The 22,457-nt window shown below is 40.8% G+C and overlaps 1 protein-coding gene and 1 pseudogene across 1 annotated transcript; both read left to right on the forward strand.

Annotated features, from left to right (window-relative positions):
• The first annotated feature begins 2,470 nt into the window (after positions 1 to 2,470).
• Positions 2,471 to 9,278, forward strand: si:dkey-23k10.5 (GTPase IMAP family member 8). Its single transcript, XM_056243365.1, has 5 exons — positions 2,471 to 2,669; positions 6,178 to 6,864; positions 7,277 to 8,104; positions 8,186 to 8,848; positions 8,927 to 9,278. The coding sequence occupies exons 1-5, from the start codon at positions 2,639 to 2,641 to the stop codon at positions 9,073 to 9,075; spliced, it is 2,358 nt and encodes a 785-aa protein (XP_056099340.1). The 5' UTR covers positions 2,471 to 2,638; the 3' UTR covers positions 9,076 to 9,278.
• Positions 9,279 to 14,840: 5,562 nt separating this feature from the next.
• Positions 14,841 to 21,381, forward strand: LOC130077927 (NLR family CARD domain-containing protein 3-like; annotated as a pseudogene).
• Positions 21,382 to 22,457: the final 1,076 nt, after the last annotated feature.

Below are 22,457 nucleotides of genomic sequence, written 5' to 3' on the forward strand. Positions count from 1 at the left end.
GCTCCGCTCTGGACAAACCAGACGTGGTTCCCTGCCCTGATTCAGCTGACCAGCACTGCCCCATGGCCTGTACCATTGAGGAGAGATCTCCTCTCTCAGGCGGAGGGCTCGATTTGGCACCCTCGCCCGGAGTTGTGGTCCCTGCATGCATGGGCTATCAACGGGTACCCGCTAGCCTCCCAGAAGGAGTGTTATACACGATCGCGCAGGCTAGAGCTCCGTCTACCAGGCGGCTCTACTCCTCGAAATGGTCTGTTTTCTCTGCATGGTGTCAAGCCCGGAGCTTTTCACCTGTGGAATGCGGGGTTTCGGAAGTGCTTTCCTTCCTTCAAGAGCTACTGGATAAGGGCAGGACCCCATCCACGCTCAAAGTATATGTGGCGGCCATAGCAACGTTTGCAAAACCGGTGTCTGGCCAGTCGCTGGGGAAAAACGACTTAGTCGTGCGTTTCCTTAGGAGAGCTCGGAGGCTGAACCCTCCCAGGCCCCCTTCAGTCCCGACGTGGGACCTTTCCACGGTCCTGGAGGCCATGAAAGGCGCCCCGTTCGAGCCAATCCAGCTGGTGGACATGAAAAACCTGTTGTTCAAAACAGTGTTTCTCATGGCTCTCGCTTCAGTGAAGCGCATAGGGGACTTGCAGGGGCTTTCAGTAAGCGCGTCGTGTTTGGGCCTAATGACTCGAAGGTCATTCTCAAACCTAAGCACGGGTATGTCCCGAAATCCCTCAATACACCGTTTAGGGCCCAGGTAATTTCCCTGTCCGCCCTTCCGGTTCTCAGTGAGGAGGAGGACGCGAGTCTCCTTTGCCCCGTCAGGGCATTGAGAGCTTATGTGTCACGCTCGTCTGTTTTCAGACAGACGGAGCAGCTTTTCGTTTTGTTTGGCGGGCGTTCCAAGGGACTCGCCGCCTCTAAACAGAGCCTATCCAGATGGATAGTGGATGCCATTGCGCTCGCTTACTCTGCAAAGGGCCTACAGTGCCCCTTGGGTGTCAGAGCGCACTCCACAAGAGGCGTGGCCTCTTCGTGGGCTTGGTCGAGCGGGGTTTCCCTGCACGATATCTGTACGGCCGCGGGCTGGGCCTCGCCGTCTACATTTATAAAATACTATAACCTGGAGGTACCCGCCTTACAAGCTAAGCTTTTGGCGGTCTAAAATTCAGTGCTATCTGCCCCGCTGTGCGGCCCAGATGCTGAGTTTACTGCAGCCCCATGAGTGTTGACACACATATGGCCACCCAGATCAGGCTGAAAGCTTTCACCCTGGCTGCGCGTTTTATTGTCATATGATAGCCCCGCTGGGTGCTTTTTTATAGGGAATGACGCTTCCAGCCTCTCTTCCTCCACTCTATGTGAGTTTATGGTGATTATGCACTACATGAGCCCTGGGCTTCGGCCCTTGGGACTTTGGTGTTGGATCCCTGTACGCACAGCGTGTTGCATTGTGTTCCCCTAGCGTAAGCTATTACGCAGTACGAGAGATACTCTCGTAAGAGAACGTACTCGGTTACTAACGTAACCTCGGTTCTCTCTAGAGAGGGAACGAGTACTGCGTATCTTGCCGTGCTTGGAATACGCTCTGGTTCGCTTCAGCGATAAAAACCAGCTTGTACCAGCCTAACGAGCATATTTATAGGGTGAGACCACGCCCCTTCTGGCGGGACGTGACGATATGGGCGCGAATTGCCCCCATTGGTCATTACGTCACGCAGAGTCTCTCTCGATAGGCTGCTGCATTTGCCGCAAGAGCAACCAATAGGCGCACGAGCTGTTTCGCCTATGTCTGCTTGCTGCTGCAAAGCGTTTTACATTAATAAAAAATTAAGGATAATTTTTGGCTTCAATATCTCGTGGAAAAGAGTTTTTCCCCTAGCGTAAGCTATTACGCAGTACTCGTTCCCTCTCTAGAGAGAACCGAGGTTACGTTAGTAACCGAGTACGTTTTCTAACAATACTAATGAGAATTTTTAATTAAAGTACATTACAAACTTTTAATTTAGACCCTAAAGAATCATATTAGCTTGTACAAAAATGGCATTATATGACCCCTTTAAGAGTTGGCGAACTTGATGGTTACTGGTCTCATCCCCATCCATTTATTTTAGCTGTACAAAAACTGTTCATTATGCTGCTTGATATTACAAACTGTTACTTATTATATTATTTTGATTCATTTTCATAATCGTAAACACTGGTTTGAAGCGTAAAAATATTTTACCATTTGCAGCATTTTGCTATTTTTCTTGTTATACCGGCAAATAATCAGAAGTCTCCACACGTTCACAGAAAAAAGCTAACCTGTTGAAGGTGAATAAATCTTTTTTGTTGTTGATTACATGTTGTATTTTGCATATTGATACCTTTGTTATGGATATATTCTTCTGGAATCGACACACCATACTGTTCTTTGCCCGTCGTATAAAATATATGGCTCAATAAAACAGCACCAATAAGGGAGCAAAGTTCTGCTGTTCTCTGTTATCAAGTCGTACAGTGCAACGCACACCATGTCTCTGACAATGCTTGTAGTATTAACTGTATATAACTGCAGTTAATGCATTATTTTAAAGGACTGGATCTAATATTTACCTGTTAATTAAGAATTTTGGAACCTGAGAAGAGGAATTTGAGTGTCGTCATGAATCGAAGCAGTTCACATAGCTCCTCAGGTGAGTGTGATACATTTTTATTATTGCACAGTTTGATCTAACCGGTTTAGTCACATTTGATTAATCAAACTTTGCTCTAGAAATGATGGCTGTCCGCTTATAATTGATTATTGCCTTTAATATTGTATCTATGATTAATGATTTTGATTAATTTGTTTAATACTTTTTTTTTTATGTAGCTATAGGTTTCACGTCCAAAACAAGCAGAGAACTGTTTAGTTTATTGCGGTTTTATGTTTCAGCAAATCAAGACAAAGTCAACATAGCAACAAGAAAAAACAAAACTTGATTATACAGAAAGCTACCAAAAGTGCTCCCTTTATTACATTGTCTAGCTCTCTGACTGAGTTCTGTACACTGCCTTTATTTTCCTGTTATAAACAATGAAGCTGACTACATTGCACAATGAATGTCATATATTGTGTCTGCAAACCTTATACTGAGAGCATTCACCAGAGTGAAGAACTCTGAACAAATATATAGCATTTATTTGTGGCATTGTGTGGATTTGTTCAGCAACTGCACCTGTGACTTAAAAGTCTCTGATTTGCCATTGCATTCAAATGCTCAAAATACATGTTTGTGATTGTCTACCATGTTCAACACTGCTGCTGCTACAAAAAAAAAACTTTTATAAATGGAAACCATTAAAGCAATGCTAGTAAACCAAAATAGAAAGGTTAATCAACACTTTTCGTGATTAGTTAATTGCTGCAGCCATTATTGTAATTCCATTTATTTTTATTTATTGTGCAAACCTACTAGTAATGTTATACTAACATAAACAGCTTGGTGTTTTATCTAGACTTATATAATATTATACACACAACAGTTCTTATAGTACATATAGGCCTGCCGCCTACTACATCAATTTCTGGTTCTCGAATCTGATTGGCTGAGAGCCTTTTCCAGCCGTGCTATATTCACACAGTAACAGCACTCTGACCGTTTCACTATGTATATCACTCCGCTTGCAGCGACTGACATGGCAGGCAAATACACCATCTTTAAAAAAAAAAAAATACTACTGTTTTTGTGTCAGGAAATGTAGTTTTAAGAGTTTTTTAAGGTGAGAAAGTTTATTTAGCCTCTTAGCCAGTCAGATTAGAGAACCAAAAAATAACTGTTGTATACATTATACACTCACCGGCCACTTTATTAGGTACCCCATGCTAGTAACGGGTTGGACCCCCTTTTGCCTTCAGAACTGCCTCAATTCTTCGTGGCATAGATTCAACAAGGTGCTGGAAGCATTCCTCAGGGAGTTTGGTCCATATTGACATGATGGCATCACACAGTTGCCGCAGATTTGTCGGCTGCACATCCATGATGCGAATCTCCCGTTCCACCACATCCCAAAGATGCTCTATTGGGTTGAGATCTGGTGACTGTGGAGGCCATTTTAGTACAGTGAACTCATTGTCATGTTCAAGAAACCAATTTGAAATGATTAGAGCTTTGTGACATGGTGGAAGTAGCCATCAGAGGATGGGTACATGGTGGCCATAAAGGGATGGACATGGTCAGAAACAATGCTCAGGTAGGCCGTGGCATTTAAACGATGCCCAATTGGCACTAAGGGGCCTAAAGTGTGCCAGGAAAACATCCCCCACACCATTACACCACCACCACCAGCCTGCACAGTGGTAACAAGGCATGATGGTTCCATGTTCTCATTCTGTTTACGCCAAATTCTGACTCTAACATCTGAATGTCTCAACAGAAATCGAGACTCATCAGACCAGACAACATTTTTCCAGTCTTCAACTGTTCAATTTTGGTGAGCTCTTGCAAATTGTAGCCTCTTTTTCCTATTTGTAGTGGAGATGAGTGGTACCCGGTGGAGTCTTCTGCTGTTGTAGCCCATCCGCCTCAAGGTTGTGCGTGTTGTGGCTTCACAAAGGCTTTGCTGCATACCTCGGTTGTAACGAGTGGTTATTTCAGTCACTGTTGCCCTTCTATCAGCTCGAACCAGTCTGGCCATTCTCCTCTGACCTCTGGCATCAACAAGGCATTTCCGCCCACAGAACTGCCGCTCACTGGATGTTTTTTCTTTTTCGGACCATTCTCTGTAAACCCTAGAGATGGTTGTGCGTGAAAATCCCAGTAGATTAGCAGTTTCTGAAATACTCAGACCAGCCCTTCTGGCACCAACAATCATGCCACGTTCAAAGTCACTCAAATCACCTTTCTTCCCCATACTGATGCTCGGTTTGAACTGCAGGAGATTGTCTTGACCATGTCTACATGCCTAAATGCACTGAGTTGCCGCCATGTGATTGGCTGCTTAGAAATTAAGTGTTAACGAGCAGTTGGACAGGTGTACCTAATAAAGTGGCCGGTGAGTGTATATATATATATATATATATATATATACACTACCGTTCAAAAGTTTGGGGTCGGTACGATTTTAAATACTTTTAAAAGAATTCTCTTCTGCTAACCATGGCTGCGCTTATTTGATTAAAAATACAACAAAAATCAGTTATAGTATTAAATATTATTCCAGTGTAAATCAGCTGTTTTCTGTGTGAATATATAGTAAAGTGTAATTTATTCCTGTGATCAAAGCTGAATTTTCAGCATCACCAGTGTCAGTGTCTTCAGTGTCAAATGATCCTTCACAAATCAGTATAATATGAGGATTTGATGCTCAAGAAACATTTATTATTATTATCAATGTTGAAACAGTTGTTGGTCTGTCAGTTGTACAGTTTTTGTTGTTGTTTTTTTTAGGATTCTTTGATGAATAGGAAGTTCAAAAGAACAGCATTTGTTTGATATAGAATCTTTTGTAACATTATAAATGTCTTTACTGTCCTTGATAAATAAAAGTATTGATTTCTTTCCTCCAAAAAATAAAAATAAAAATTCTCACTGACCCCAAACTTTTGAACGGTAGTGTATATATATATATACACCGTCAAATCAAAATTTATTCAGACACCTTCAACATTTCTCATTAGTTTATTCGCTATAGTTAGAAAAATGGTAATAAAATATTACAAGAACTCAGTATCAAATCAGTTGATATTTCACTGGTTTTGGCCATCCTTCTGTTAGACTGTCTCAGAAATTAATTAGGTTAAATAGCTGTCAGCCGGTAAATAAGTACACAAATAGACCATATTAGACCATAATAATACCAATTAAGCTCAACCAAATACCAGGCAATGCTTAATTTTGTTCAGTCTGTGGTGTAAAAAGGTCGCATTAGCAATTAAAGAAAAAACACTTAAGCAAAACATAGTCAGATCAAAGTGTCTAAATATTTTTTGGTCCCAAATTTGTATACATTTTGCCGGTAGTCCACTGTATGAAGAATTTTTGGGTATACTATGTCACAGTTTACTTTATTTTGCTATCCTCACTTACATAAATTAACTATATTGTCCCGCACCCACCATGAAAAATATATAAAATTATATCTGGTGAACAATTTTCAGTTTGACTGTGTATATAAATATAGTACATGCTCACATTCTCTGCCCTTATTTTCTCTTAACAGAGCTGAGGATTGTCCTTTTTGGTCCAAAAAATGATGAGAAATGTTCAGCAGGAAACACTATCCTGGGCAAAAACGAGTTTGACTTGAAGAAGACTTTGCACAGTATAAAAATATGCAGTGAAATAGCTGGTGCAAAGATCACTGTGGTTGATACTCCAGGCTGGTGGGGAAATTTACCCTTTGAAGAAAATCCTGAACTGTACAAACAGGAAATTGTCTTTAGTGTGACTAAATGTCCTCCAGGACCTCATGTCCTGCTCCTGGTCTTAAATGTGGACACACCATTTAAACAAAATGAAAAACACGTTCTGTGTGATAACATTAGATATTTTGGCGAGAAGGTATGGAGGCACACAATGGTGTTGTTCACCTGTACAGATCAACCTGGAGGTATAACAACACAACAGTTTATTGAGAATGAAAGTGAAACCCTTCAGTGGCTCATTGAGAAATGTGGGAACAGATATCATGAGCTCAATACTAAAAACTGGGGTGATGGATCTCAGGTGACAGAACTGCTTAAGAAAATACAGGAGATGGTGGAAGGAAACATGATATATGATATCGGCCATTATGAAATTGACAGACAGACTTTGCAACATGTGAAGGAGAAGAGGAGAGAACAGGAAAAGAGAGCAGAGGAAAGAAGGATGAAGAATCAGACAAGATGCAAGACAAGAACAAGCGGTGAGCTTTTTATATGTATATTGCTATTGCGTTTAACCAGAGACAGTTTAAGGGGCGAAAGAGCTTGGCCCAAATGAATGAGCAAGAGTAATTCTAACAATCAAAATGGTACCTATAAGAATAAAGTGCCAATTTTCAGTTAAAGGGCCCATCAAAACCTCTTTCTGATTCAATTCACTTTTGAACGCTCAGTTTCTTTAGTACAAATCATGCTAAAACTCAGTTAATGTGTCTATTTATTTTACCATTGTTCTCATAGTTATTTGCTCATTTGAAATATTATTGTACTAGTTAGGTAAACTTGCTATCTGCTTGAACAATAACATTTTATTTCAGGCTGCCTGAAAACATTATATGGCCATCTACTGACTTAACTTTAAGGGACTTTGACCTCTTTAATGTTTACTTATAGCCTACTCCATTTATGACAATGTTCCTTCTCAACAGAGAGGTCTTCGTATTAACTGGTCAGAATGCTATATTAACATAATGCTGACCTACAATACCATTTTAAAATATGTATGTCTGCCAACAGGAAATAAACATCCCCTCTCAGAGATGAGGATGGTGCTACTGGGTTATAATGGATCTGGGAAGAGTTCAGCAGGAAACACCATCCTGGGCAAATCTGCATTTGATTGCAAAAGATCACTTACATCTGCTGTAGGAGAAGGAGATTTTGCTGGATTTTGCATTACTGTGGTTGACACTCCAGGCCGAAGAAGAAATTACCACTCAAAATACACCCCTAGACTCTATAAAGATGAGGTTGTATTGAGTTCATCTCACTGTCCTCCAGGACCTCACGTCTTTCTCCTGGTCATACGAGTGGATGTTTCTTTCACTGAAGTGTACAAAAAGGCAGTAGAAGAACATGTTGCCTATCTTGGTCTAAATGTCTGGGATCACATGATTGTTCTCTTTACCTTTGGTGACTGGTTGAGAGACACAAGCATTGAGCTGTTCATTGAGAGTGAAGGAGAAGCTCTGCAGTCGATACTAGACAAATGTGGGAACCGGTATCATGTCTTCAACAACAGGAACAAAGATGATGGTAATCAAGTGACTGAGCTGTTAGAAAAGATAAAAGAGATGATAGCAGGAAACAAACGAAGCTTTTTTGAGATAAACAAAACAAATTTACAAGAGGTAAAAAACAGAAGGCTGGAAGTAGTTGAAAGAGCAAAACAAATAAAGGCTGGAGTGCAAAGAAAAAATGAACAGAGATGTTCAGCATCAGGTGAGTAAACAGTGGAAACATGGTTTCAATGGTGAAGTAATTGAGAATATTTATGTGTTCTGTCTTCTCTGTCTTTTTAAGGAGAACTTTTTGAAATGAGGTTGGTGTTGCTTGGACCACACTATTCTGGCAAGAGTTCAACAGGGAACACAATTTTGGGAAGGAAAGCGTTTGACAGAATAATAGAAGAGAATTTAAAAGAAAATGGGGAAGTTGCAGGAAGGAATCTCACTGTGGTTTATACACCAGGTTTTGAGAAAGATTACCTTATTGGAAAAAGACTTGAGGACATTAAACTCAACATCTTGAGAACTGTAGCAGAACAGTCTTCAGGAATACATGCTTTCATTGTAGTCCTTTGTGTTGAGTCTTCCTTTGCAGAGGAAGAGAAGAGCGCACTAGAGAAAATCATGGAGTCTCTCTTTGAAAGAATCTGGAATCACACGCTGGTTGTGTTCGCTGTTGGAGATGAACTAGTAGACACTCCCATAGAGTTATTCATTGCAAGTGAAGGTGACGCTCTCCAGTGGCTCATTGAGAAATGTGGGAACAGGTATCATGTTCTCAATACTAAAAACTGGGGTGACGGATCTCAGGTCACAGAACTGCTGGAGAAGATCGAGGAGATGGTGGCAGGAAACAGTGGACGCCTTTATGAAATGGACAGAGAGACTTTAGAGAGAGTTGAAAGGACAGTTGCTGTACCCATTAAAAGAGCACAGAGCATGGATAATCCAGTAAATAGTAAGTTGTTCTTTATTTACTTGCATATCGTGCAATATTTAAAGGGATTGTCTGATATATGAATTGCTTTCCTTGCAGTTGCCGAAGGTTGCAGTCCTTCCTCAGGGATCAGTTCAGCATATGTGTCCCAGAGATCGCAGGAAGCACCTGAAGAGAGGCGTTTCAAGTCAAGTTCAAAAAGGAGCTCTGGAGTGGAGTCTCTTGGCTCTATTCCTGAGTTTGATTAGTTGCTTTTCCACTGTCGAGTCAGTGCGAGTCAGGGCCAACACCGTGCCGGGCCAAAATCAAGTTGCGTTTCCGATGTTGGGCCAGTTGCCCCGCAGCGCTACCCTACAACCCAATAGGTCTCTGAATGTGTTTCAACTTGTCTATCAGCGAACTGTGACCGAATGTCTGTGAACGTATGCACACAATTTTAATGATTATTCAGTACTGAAGATAGTGTCATTTCAGTACATGCACATTTTGTTTGATTAATTGTAGCATGCTTCTCACCTTCTAAGTCGTTCGCTAATTGCTTGGAAATTTAGTTTTGACACCATGCTTGGGATTGGGATTTTTAAAATATGTTTTGTTTTATGTTAATATTTACACAAATTTTCAGTAACATGTATCTTGTATTTAATGAAAATTATAAATCTTCTCATTTTTTGAATATCAATTTAATTTGGTATCGGGCATGTTGATTCATTTGTGTCTGGGAATCTATTCTATTTTAATCAACACATGGTTTTTGACTGTTGGAAGATATGACGTTCAATAAAACTAGCAGTTCGGTAAGGAAATGATGGGTGCCACTGTCTGATCGGTTAAAGTCCAAAAACTTAGGCAGCTGAGCTGACTTGTTGCCTACTCGCTGCCTTATGCCACAGTCACACTAGACCAGGGGTGTCAAACTCAGTTCCTGAAGGGCCATTGACCTGCAGAGTTTAGCTCCAGCCCTAATTAAACACACCTGAACCAGCTAATCAAGTGCTGTGTTCAAAATCGCCAAATATACCCTCATTCACTATTCCATACATTACTCCACTAATATAGTCAATTTGAAGAAATTAATGAAAACGAGTGAGTGAATTACATTACATTACATGATACAATAGATTTGGAGTGGGCTAAAAGCATTAAAATGTGCTATTTACCCTAATGGTTTGTTGAAACTCTAAGCTATGTTTGTGGTCTGTGAATGCTGTTATTATTTATTTTTAATAAATAAATAAAAGTAAGACCTATTTTTTTCCTTTCGGATTCTTTATGTTCTTCTGAACTTTTCAGAAAGGCGTCTTTTATTGAGATTAAAGGTTAGGGATAGGGCTGGCGAACCGGTGAAGTCATGATGACGTCACTTATCTGCAATCCAGTGCACAGGTATTGTAATGTATTGTGCTGCCGCTAGAGCGCGCTGTTACGTTGGCTGGGTGAGTTCCCTTTTGTGTAAAACACCAGCAACGGAGAGTTCTGTGTTCTTCAGTAAAAACAGTTATCGTGCAGTCACACTCGCTGTCTTTATTGTCTCCAGTATCTTACATGGTGTCAGAAGTGTAGCATGGCTACCCCACAGTTTGAGCACCCGACGATTGACTGGGAGGCTGCGGATTTATATCAGGAATTTGATCGTTTTCGGAGCCACGTTACGTTCGTTTTTGATGGACCACTATCCGAACTAACTGCAAAGCAGCAAGCCGGCTGGCTGGGTACGTGGATAGGCGGACAAGGCAGAGAAATTTACAAAACGCTCACCTGGGCTGAAGGTGAGAAAGAGGATCCCGAAAAAGTGCTAGAAAAGTTTGAGAAGTATATTAGACCAAGGAAGAACAAGAGGATAGCACGCCATCGTTTCAAGCAGAGGAAACAAGACGTAAGTGAGAGCTTCGACCATTTCGTTAAAGATTTACGGCTACTGTTAATGGATTGCGCATATGCCGACCCTGACGACATGTTGATTGACGCGATTATCGCGGGCGTGCGTGAAAAACGAGTGCAAGAAAGACTTCTAGACAAAGGAGAGGAATTAACGCTAGCCAAAGCCATTGAAATCCCTCAGCAATATGAGATGTCTCAGAAACAATTGAAAATAGTCCGAGATGATGTTACATGCTCTCAGGTGTCCACTGTAGCAGAAAGTTTTCAACCTAAGCCTTCTGGCCAAAGCAGGAAAATTCGCTATTCAGATCGCAAGTTCACTCAGTCAAAGCCCTCAGCTTTCTGTGCTAGCTGCGGTAAACATCCTGATCACAAATGGAACGACGGCAAGTGCCCAGCCAAGGGCTCAACGTGCTCTTACTGCCACAGACCCAACCACTGGATGGCAGTGTGCCGTAAACGTGCTGTCCACACACTGAATGTAGAGGCGCTGGAGGAGACTGATGATGAAATACTGAACATTAGCCTAACAGACGTTGTGCTTCCGGCAGCTGCATTAACTGTGGACAAGTGGACTGTGTATTTGATGATACTTTCACAGAGAGTCCAGTTCAAAATAGATACTGGTGCCAAGTGTAACACTTTGACTCTTGACAGCTACCAGCAACTCGTGCACACTGGTGAATTGAAGCGTTCTAACAAGCTGTTGCGCTCCTACTCGAATCATAAGCTCAAACCAGTCGCTGCTGTAGATTTATCAGTGCACTACAAACAGTGTGCCACTGATGCAGAGTTTGAAATTGTGGATATTGCACAGGAAAGTGTGCTCAGCGGAGCCACGGCTGAAGCTTTAGGTTTGATAGCAAGGTTGAACTCCATACAAAATGCTGCTGAAGCTGAGGCTGACTCGCCTGTGGAGGGCATTCTCGAACAAGACGTTGTTCCTCAAGGCCTTCGTGACTTTCCTGAGCTAATACGCACCACAGGGACTCTACCAGGGAGGTACACAATCAAAATAGAGCCCAATGCTAAAGGTGTTGTCCACCCCGTGCGCAGACAGCCAGCTGCACTCAAGGGACAGATTGTCCAGAAACTGCATGAAATGGAGGAAAATGGCTATATAAAAAAAGTAGAGCAGCCCACTGAGTGGGTCAGTTCAATGGTGGCGGTCTCTCGGGGAGACAAGCTAAGAATTTGCATAGACCCCAGCGATTTAAATAAGGTAATCAAAAGAGAACATTACCCCATGCGCACCGTTGAAGAAGTCGTGTCATCTATGCCTGGAGCACGAATATTCTCAGTCCTCGATGCCAAGTCGGGATTCCTCCAGATTGAGTTAGATGAAGAATCATCATTCCTTACAACCTTCAACACACCCATTGGTAGGTTTAGGTGGTTGAGGCTACCGTTTGGAATAAAATGTGCCCCCGAGATCTATCAGCGGATCATGGATGGCATGCTAGAGGGCATTATGGGAGCAGTGGCCATTATGGATGACATCTTGATTGCGGCCCCCACTGTGAAGATGCACGATGAAATCCTACACAAAGTCATCGAGAGAGCAACAAGCTACAACCTAAAGCTTAATTTCAATAAGTGTCACATTCGGCAGAGCCAAGTTCCATATATTGGCCATTTACTGACTGCAGACGGTCTGAAGCCTGACCCAGCCAAGGTCCAAGCAGTCAGGGGCATGCCGGAACCCGTTGACAAGGAAGGAGTTCGCCGTTTTTTGGGGTTTGTGACTTATCTGTCAAAATTCATACCAAATCTCAGCGAGGAAGATGCGCCGCTGCGGCAGCTCCTGAAAAGCAATGTGGAGTTTGCGTGGCAACCGGCTCAGAAAATAGCTTTTGCAAGGCTCAAAGAACTGTGTTCACACCCCCCTGTACTGAAGTACTACGACCCATCAGAGCCAGTTGAAATTTTCTGTGATGCAAGCAGTAGTGGATTAGGTGCTGTGCTTTTGCAGGATAATCACCCTGTTGCATTCTCCTCCAGGTCTCTGACCGACGCTGAGACCCGCTATGCACAGATAGAAAAGGAGATGCTTTCTATCGTCCATGCATGCACAAAATTTCATCACTATATCTTTGGGAAGTCAGTCACTGTGTATAATGACCACAAACCACTGGAGGACATTTTTAAGAAATCACTGCTTTCCACACCCATGCGTATTCAGAGAATGCGCCTGCGCATCCAATGGTATGATTTGACTGTCCGGTACAGGAAAGGAAAGGATATGGAGCTGCCTGACACACTATCCAGGGCGCAACTGTCACACAATACTCCAGAATTGGAACATATGGAGTGTGTATCCATGTTGAACTATGTGGCTGTAAGCGAAGAGAAGTATGCTGAGCTACAGGAATGCACAAAAAAAGAACTGAGCTCCTTACAACACATCATCCAGCAAGGCTGGCCGGAGCACAGGAGAGATGCCCCAACTACTGTTCAGCCATATTGGGACTCAAAAAGTCAACTGACCATATGTGATGGAATAGTGTACAAAGGGCTACGTATAGTTATACCGCCCACTATGAGACAGCACATGTTAAAACTCATACACCAGTCTCATTTAGGGATTGTGAAAAGCAAGCAGAGAGCACGTGAAGTGCTCTACTGGCCGGGCATGAGTGCAGAGATAGAGGAGGTAGTGAAGAGTTGCAGCAAATGTGCCGATTTCCAAAACAAACTACCAAGATTGCCTCTAAAGCCAACTGAAACCCCAGAACTGCCGTTTGAGCTAGTGGCCTCAGATATCTTTGAATTTGATGGCAAGCACTTCATTCTTCTCGTGGATTACTTTTCAAAATACATTGAAGTGGACGAGCTTAAAGATCAGCGAAGCCGCACTGCCATTGAAATACTGAAATCACAGTTCAGTCGTCATGGGATTCCTACTGTCCTACGAACAGACAATGGGCCCCAGTATGCGTCAGAGGAGTTCAGAGACTTTTGTGAGAGCTATGGCATATCACATCTCACATCATCACCTCACACACCTCACTCAAATGGAGAGGCCGAGCGTGCAGTACAAACAGTGAAAAGACTTTGGAACAAAGCTCCAGACAGACATTTGGCATTGCTGGACTACAGAACAACCCCGCTAGAGACAGTAGAGTTGTCCCCAGCGCAGCTGCTCATGGGCAGAAGACCCAGAAACAAACTCCCTGCAGCTCAACAACTGCTTGCCCCAAAGGCCTACAACTCTTTGAAAGTCAGACACCTGCTCAATAGGTCCAAAGCTTCCCAGAAGTACTACTACGACAAAGGCAGGACGATGCATACTCGCCCTGCGCTGGTGCCAGGTGAAGAAGTCAGAATGCAGCCCTACCCCGGCCACTCCAAGTGGTCTCCAGCTGTTGTCGTCCAGCAACATAGCAGCACACCCAGGTCTTACATCGTAAACTCTGGTGGCACGGAGTTCCGCCGGAACTCTCAGCACCTTCGCAAAAGCACTGCAAGAGCGAATCAGTCCCGTCACCTCATGCAAGATGAGCCTTGGGAGGAGTTTCCCGATGTCCTTCCAGAAGAAGACGAACTGATTCCTCCCCTAGTTGGAACAACAGCATCACCTGCCAAGGAACCCCTGAATGTGGGTCAACCACAGCCCGCTCGGCCCTACACCACTAAGCATGGCAGAGTGGTTAAACCCCCTGAAAGACTGAATTTGTAGTTGCTACCTGTCAGGAGTCAGATGAGTCCAGTAGTGAAGCAATCCAGTTGGCCTACTGTTTGTTGATAGATTTCAATTGTTGGTAATGATCCCAAGTTGCTCCTGAATAGCTAAAGAAATATGTCAAGTGTGGTGCCCTTGTATAATGTCATTAATAAGTTGGAAGGTACCTTGAGGATTGCTTATTTTTGCCTTTAAATTTGCTTGAGAAACCTTCAGTTATTTAGTCCGCTATCTATGGGTTCCCCATAAATAAGCTGAAGAAGGGGAGATGTAATGTATTGTGCTGCCGCTAGAGCGCGCTGTTACGTTGGCTGGGTGAGTTCCCTTTTGTGTAAAACACCAGCAACGGAGAGTTCTGTGTTCTTCAGTAAAAACAGTTATCGTGCAGTCACACTCGCTGTCTTTATTGTCTCCAGTATCTTACAGGTATAGCCTACATTCAGTCTTGGACTTGGGATAGTGAGAGTCTCGTTGTCTCCCTCATTTTTGGATTAGGCCTATTTTTGACGAATGAACATTTTTCTTGATGTTGTTTCACCACAACATTGTACCTGAACTGTACTGACGCCGGTGTGCTGGATCGACAAACAACCGAGTCGGATCGAGATTCCCCTGACACAGGTGAGTGAGCAACTGTCACGATCATACAAACATTCTGTACAGCCTGAGGACAGGACAGGACAGATTTAGTGGTGTAGGGTGTCCCCGCTTGTTGGAGGGCCCCGCGATAGTGCCGATAGACGATGATCAATCATAGACGCGATGCCGCTGATACGAAGATGATGATGTTCAGCTATCGGCCTTTACAAGAGGATTTGACATTTCCAATTAACTACTATATAGCTAATATAACTACTAGGCTACTACTTTTATTATTAAATTAATATTACGATTAATTTAGCCTCGCAATAATTTTATAGCCTAACCGATGAGCTGCGAGAAAATAAAAGATTAGTTAGATTAGTTTAGGCCTAGTACTCCTCATTTCAAAAACAACTTGCTTGACATGAAATACGTATCTTATTATTTCACTACTTATGGGACACAAGAGAAATATTAAGAAAATAAATAGACAGTATGCTAAATTATCAGCTCGTTGAAGTAGATTCGTTCCTCACGCAGCGTCAGATGTTTACTTTCACTTTCTGTAGTGTATAATTGACTGTGGTTTGAGACTTCTTCACCAGCATTACTCTAGAGCAAAGTTTGCACATTGCTTGTGTGATAATACTGGATTGACTCCCACCTCATTCACAACACTTAGGAACAGTGTGGGTTTTAGGTTACAGAATGAAGCCCAGGTAATTGTTTCCCCTACAGATTGAGTAGGTGTTTTATATTACACTGGCAAGGCTCCTATTGTAAAACTTTGAGGAATAATATTTGTATGGTATGTTGTTGTAACATTTATTTCTTAAAACTTGCTAGTGCCTACTTTGTTACAGCTTGTTTTATTTGCCAGAAAGTCTTCGTGGTGACTTGTATCTTTTTCAATGTAACCTGTAACGCTTCATTAGATACTAATATAGTAATATATTTCTTATCTCACCAGTTAACTGTTATTTTTGTTTTTATGTAATGTCAAAATGGTCACTTGAATCAGTTTACTGCACAGAGATGCTATTAAAACATGATGTGATTTTTAAGTAATTTAATGCAGTTCAGTTTACCAAAAGTGGAACAGATCTATCTAGTAGATAATAAATACAATAAAGCTAAATATATAGTCATACATGGTATGACTTTCTGTAAAGCTGCTTTGAATCAATGTTAAGAGCTATACAAATAAACTTGTCTTACAATCTTACTACTAACAAATGGACACTTGTTTTTCTCAAGTCATATTAGTATATACGTAATAAATAAATACTGTGATGTTAGTTATTTTTGTTCAGTCATCATACGATTTACTAAGATTTATAGAATAAGTAAATGAAGAATCAGATATTTAAATTCAGTTAAGTCTTGAACACAAGTCTATATTAAGATGAAATGTGCTTGCAGTATAAGCCTTGATATAAATATTGCCAAGATGACAGTTTTGAAAGGAAAATTTTACATGCAAAGTGCCTTATTGGTTTGGTTACAGATCAATGGAGCCAGAGAGACCAGGTTCACCAAAGCCAAGCTGTGGGTCCCTAAAGAAGTCCCGGCCAATCAAACGTGAAACATGTTTTTGCAGGTAAAACAGAAATGGTTTAGAAAATCTGTAAATGTAAAGACAGATGAGGTCAGTTTTGAGATGGAGGCACTTTTGAATATTGCTTATTTATCGATAAAGTCTGATCTGAATAAAATAACATTTCATGATAAAATCAGTTCTGAACAAAATGATCATTCATTTATTTTGTTAAAGTTCAATGCAGGTTGAGAAACCAGACTCACCAGCTCCCAGCTGTCTGTCCATGAAGAGTGGCCAGTCAATAGAGCACCCAGTGTTCTTTAAGGATAGAGACACCTCTGTACACAGGTATGTTTAAAAATGAAGATGGAAACCATTTGAGGCATTTATAAAATGTAAACCCTGAATATTGACGTTTAATCTGTGTTATAATTACTCATAGTAATTACTGTCAACATGCTGAAGTCTGTAAAGTTTTCCAGTCACATGTGAAAAAACGGTGTCAGAGTTTGGATAGGACAAACCCAACACTACATGAGATCAGTACAGAGTGCAGGTATTTACACATATAAGTAAATTGAAGCCACTGTGAAAAAAAAGAAAAGTTCAAATAAACATTGATACGTTTTACAACATTTACTCTTATAAAGTAAGTTATATTGGGGTGTGTACAAATCTGTGCTTGCTAATTTGTGTATTTTCTAACGTGTGTTGTAGCTTTGACTGTCAACATGCTGAAGTCCACAACAAACTCAAATCAGACTTGAGGACAAAGTTTCAGTGTTTCTATGAGGGAATAGAAAAGCAAGGGACCCCAACACTCCTCAATGAGATTTACACTGAGCTCTACATCACAGAATATGGAGATGGAGAGATCAATAATGAACATGAGATCAGATGGATTGAAAAAGCTTCCAGGAAAGCCACAGTGGAGGACACCCCAATCAACTGCAATGACATCTTCAAACCCTTACCTGGAAAAAACCAACCCATCAGAGCTGTGCTGACCAAAGGAGTCGCTGGCATTGGAAAAACAGTCTCTGTGCAGAAGTTCATTCTAGACTGGACTGAAGGGAAAGTGAATCAGGACGTTCACCTCATATTTCCACTTCCTTTCAGAGAGCTCAATTTGCTGAAGGACCAAACATTCAGTCTTAAAGATCTTCTACAGTTCTTCATGGGCACAAAACAACTGGAAATCTCTCTAAATGAAGGTAAAATCATGTTTATCTTTGATGGTTTGGATGAGTGTCGTCTGTCTCTGGATTTTCAGAACTACGTGAGGTTGTGTGATGTGACTGAATCAGCTTCAGTGGACGTGCTGTTGATGAACCTCATTTTGGGGAATCTGCTTCCCTCTGCTCTCATCTGGATCACCTCCAGACCAGCAGCAGCTGATCTCATCCCCTCTGAGTGTGTTGATCGAGTGACAGAGGTACGAGGCTTCAATGACCCACAGAAGGAGGAATACTTCAGGAAGAGAATCACTGATCAGGGTCTGGCCAATAAAATCATCTCACACCTGAAGTCATCGAGGAGCCTCTACATCATGTGCCACATCCCAGTGTTCTGCTGGATCTCAGCCACTGTTCTAGAGAAGATGTTGAGTGGAGCAGAGAGTGGAGAGATTCCCAAGACTCTCACGCAAATGTACACACACTTCCTGATCCTTCAGACCAACATCAAACATGAGAAGGACTATGAGAAGAAATTGACAGATGAAGACATGATCCTAAAACTAGGGAAACTGGCTTTTCAAGAGCTTATGAAAGGCAATGTGATCTTCTATGAAGAAGATCTGAGAGAGTGTGGCATTGACGTGACAGAAGCATCAGTGTACTCAGGATTGTGCACTCAGATCTTCAGAGAGGAGTTTGGTGTGTGTCAGAGGAAAGTCTACTGCTTTGTTCACCTCAGCACGCAGGAACATCTGGCTGCTCTGTATGTGTTGTTTTCATTCAGTTTGAAATATGTAGATGTTCTTAGTGAATACCAGGGCTTAACATACAATGTTCAGTCCTCAGCATGCTTCACAGTATATGAGAGGTCTGTGGAAGAGGCTTTGCAAAGTAAGAATGGCCATCTTGACCTCTTCCTTCGCTTCCTTCTGGGTCTCTCGTTAGAGTCCAATCAAACTCTTTTTAAGTGCCTACGGACACAAACAGGAGGAATGTCTCACAACACAGATGAAATTATCCAGTACGTCAAGAAGAAGATTAGAGACAATCTTTCTCCTGGGAAATCCACCAATTTGTTTCACTGTCTGAATGAACTAGGTGATCATACTCTGGAAAAGGAAATCCAAGACTATCTCAGCACTGGGATGATAAGAGATGCCAATCTGTCTCCAGCACAGTGGTCAGCACTGGTTTTTGTGTTGCTTACGTCAGAGCAGCTGGGAGTGTTTGAATTAAAGGAATACATCAGGGATGAGTTCAACCAAAAAAAATATCACGCAGGATCAAGTTCTCCATAATCTTCTGCCTGTGGTTGAAGCATCCAGATCAGCTCAGTAAGTGAACAGCTCTTTCACCTTATCACCACAATAATAAAGAGAGTCTGCATTTTATGCTAAGAATATGTGAAGTGTTTATAGAGCTTCTGAATCACATTCTGATCTGTGTGATTGACAGTCTACATGAGTAGATGACATGATGTTTCTAGTAGTGCCCTGCAGTATGACATGCTATACTTATCTAAAACCATTTTTAATTTTTAAATTATATTTAAAATGTATATTTTAAATATACATATTCAGATCCTACACACAGATCCTTTGTTCTTTGATGTGTTTGTACAGATGTGTCCATTTGACTAGAATTTATTATTAAAAGCATTAAATTATATTTCCTGGTGTCATTTAAGTGCACTGATATTTTATTTAAAAGCTGCGGGTTCAAAGTATTGTTTGTATAAACTGATTAGCACATGCAAATACATAAAATACATGAAAACATAAAGGTGATCTTATTTTATTTCCAGGCTTGGCTGTTGTAGTCTCTCGGAGAATTGCTGTGCTGATCTGGCTTTAGCTCTCGGCTCAGAATCATCATGTTTGAGAGAACTGAACTTAAACTTCAATCATCTGAAGAGTTCAGGTGTGAAGTTACTTTCTGCTGGACTGAGAAGTCCTCACTGCAAATTGGAAACACTGTGGTAAGACTTATTTTAACTCTATTATAAACAATATTTAAACATTGACTTCAGATGTCCTCCATTTCTGAACTACGAATGCACACTACACAGTTTAAAATGTTTGTCTGAAGTTTTATAACCATCCTTGAAGTTTTATTAGTATTTTATTTTACATAGTGTATCATGCGCTGTATTCCTGAAATTAAGCAAACAGAATTGTTTGTTATTTGTCCGCAGGTTGTGGCGGTGTGGTATCACAGATGAAGGTTGTGCCGCTCTGGCTTTTGCCCTGAATTCAAACCATTCACACCTGAGAGAGCTGGATCTGTCTGAAAATGACCTAGGAGATCAAGGAATGAAGCTATTCTCTGATGCACTAAAAAATCCTCAGTGTAAACTGGAGACACTGAAGTAAGTTCTTCAAGACCCATAGATAATAAAAAAGTAAATGAAATGGTCTGATGTGTTGAATTTAATTAGTCCAGTTAAGAAGCTAGTCATATAGATGTTCCAAGAGTCACCACTGTCTGCTAACAAAATTATGTTACGTTAGCACATGATGTACTGTAGAGGAATCTAATTCATTGTAATGGTTTACCAGGAAAATTAGCACTTTAAAATGATCTATTTTCGTTTTTCATATACAACTTTTAAAAAATGTAAATCGAACACATCACACAATTCCAAATATATCCTACTGGTGTTTTCCCCTCTCTCCTAAGATATTAGTGGTGTTGTAACACTGCACATGTACTAGTTTCTTAATGAACTAATCAAATGTAAATAATTTAAAGAATGTCCCATTGTTCTCTCTGCAGGTTGAGATTTTGTAACTTGTCAGATGAAGGTTGTGCAGCTCTGACTTCAGCTTTGAGATCAAACCCCTCACACCTGAGAGAGTTGGATCTGTCTGAGAATGAATTTGGAGATGCAGGAGTACAATTTCTCTCTGACGAACTCTGGAGTCCTCTATTTAAACTGGAGAAATTGTGGTAAGATCAGTATTTAGGATTTGTGATCCTACTAAGGAAAAAGTATATAATAAAGTCGAGTGCATATAGTGAAGTAACTGCGTGTTCTGAAATGAGTGTAAATACTGTGTAATTGTTCTGTCTAAAGGCTAAGGGATTGTGATATAACAGATGAAGGTTGTGCTGCTCTGGCTTCAGCTCTAAGATCAAATCCCTCACACATGAAAGAGCTGGATATGACTAAAAATAAACTCACAGACACGGGCACTAATCTGCTCACTGCTATAAAGTTCAATCCACACTATAAACTGAAATACGGTGAGTTTGAGTTTTTTTTTTAAATGCAATTAATTAATATATGTTGCTTTTAACACTTTGAAAATGATATTTTCAACATACAGAAGAAATACATTTTATCTGAAATAAATGTAATTTATTTTTTTATTTTTTTAAGCTGCATTTGAAGAGTTCAGCTGAGAACTGACGGATGGGCCGCTTAGTGGATTTGTTGCTGCTGTACCAGTGACTGATACACAGTGTTTTAATTCCTCATTCATTTTCACCATTTACTTGCCAATGTAAATAATCTGTTAGTTTTGATCAGCTCCATTTTGATGGTTCTTTTGATTTAAACTGTCCAACACATTTTGATGGTGATGGATGTTTCAGATTCTCTCCAGCAGATGGCCACATTCATTATGAAAATGTAAACATGAACGTTCTCTATGAACTTCCCATGTGGGGGGCAGCCTCTATTAAATGATCTGGTCACTGGACTGGTGAACATGATTTCACCAAGTGCAACAAGTTATGTCAAGTTTAGGCTTAAATTAGGGTTATGTGCTTCTACACCAGTGTTATTCACCTGTCATTTCCCTCTGATGGGTAGGGTTATGGGTAGGGATAGGGTAAGGACTATGTTTACATACAGGAATGTTGTTTCAGGACCAACAAAATATGTTGACCCATGAACACGTCTTACTTGGCAAAATCATGGTGACCAAATTATCTTTAATATTTAGTTATTTATGCCTCTTTTTTAACCTAAATAGGCCTATATTTAGTTGTTTACAATATAGTTTTGATTAGGTTTTGTGCTTTTATATTGTAATTATATTGTAAATGTTGCAGATTGATATAAAGTCCAATGTGCAGCTAATCCCAATTGTTGTTAAAAAAAATGGTCTTACTATTATTATTGAAATATTTGTGTATAAACAAGACATGTTGAAGGAAAAAAATCCAGCTGTTTTTCTCTGGAATTTCAAATTATGTGAATTTAAGTGAAGATTTACGATCATTTTAAATTAAAATGAACTTCTCTAAAGGAGTCTGGTTTGTGGTTTGTCATATGATTTGTAATAGTGTACGCCCAACTAGCAAATATTTGAATGAGAAGTAGCCTATCTATAGCAATCAGAATGTAAAAAAAACAAAAAAAAACGTAACTCGTGCTCAGGAAGGACTTCTAGAAAAGGTAGGCTGTAAAAACCCCATTTAAATTAGTCCTACATATTCGCCTACTTGTTGATACTATCGCCAATAGGCATATTGACATACTGAATGACAATTATGGCCACATGTCAAGTATTACAGGAAGACAGGGTGAGTTGCAATAATTTGTTTCAAATTTATTTTAAGCCAATTCAATTTTGTTTTTATTTGTTTTTTAAATGCCGTTGGCGTCGTAGAAGAAAATTGTTTCAGTAACAGTTGCTAAGCAAACAAAAGCTGGCCTGGAGTGAGTGGAGCGGAGCGGAGCCACAGATTGTTTCCCTCTTGCGCTCAAACCGATCCGTGATCAGTGAAACTCACAAAACATTTTATCTTACCATTAGA

The sequence above is a fragment of the Rhinichthys klamathensis genome, unplaced genomic scaffold (genome assembly GCF_029890125.1).
Source record: "Rhinichthys klamathensis goyatoka isolate OS25496 unplaced genomic scaffold, OSU_Roscu_1.1 h1tg000786l_1, whole genome shotgun sequence".
In the NCBI taxonomy this organism is placed as follows: Eukaryota; Metazoa; Chordata; class Actinopteri; order Cypriniformes; family Leuciscidae; genus Rhinichthys; species Rhinichthys klamathensis.

Bases quoted from the DNA above. Each gene is read 5' to 3' on its own strand.
- si:dkey-23k10.5 (XM_056243365.1), top strand. From the start codon at position 2,639: ATGAATCGAAGCAGTTCACATAGCTCCTCAG. The intron at 8,105-8,185 runs GTGAGTAAACAG...TGTCTTTTTAAG, and splicing joins ACAGAGATGTTCAGCATCAG to GAGAACTTTTTGAAATGAGG. The intron at 8,849-8,926 runs GTAAGTTGTTCT...CTTTCCTTGCAG, and splicing joins CATGGATAATCCAGTAAATA to TTGCCGAAGGTTGCAGTCCT.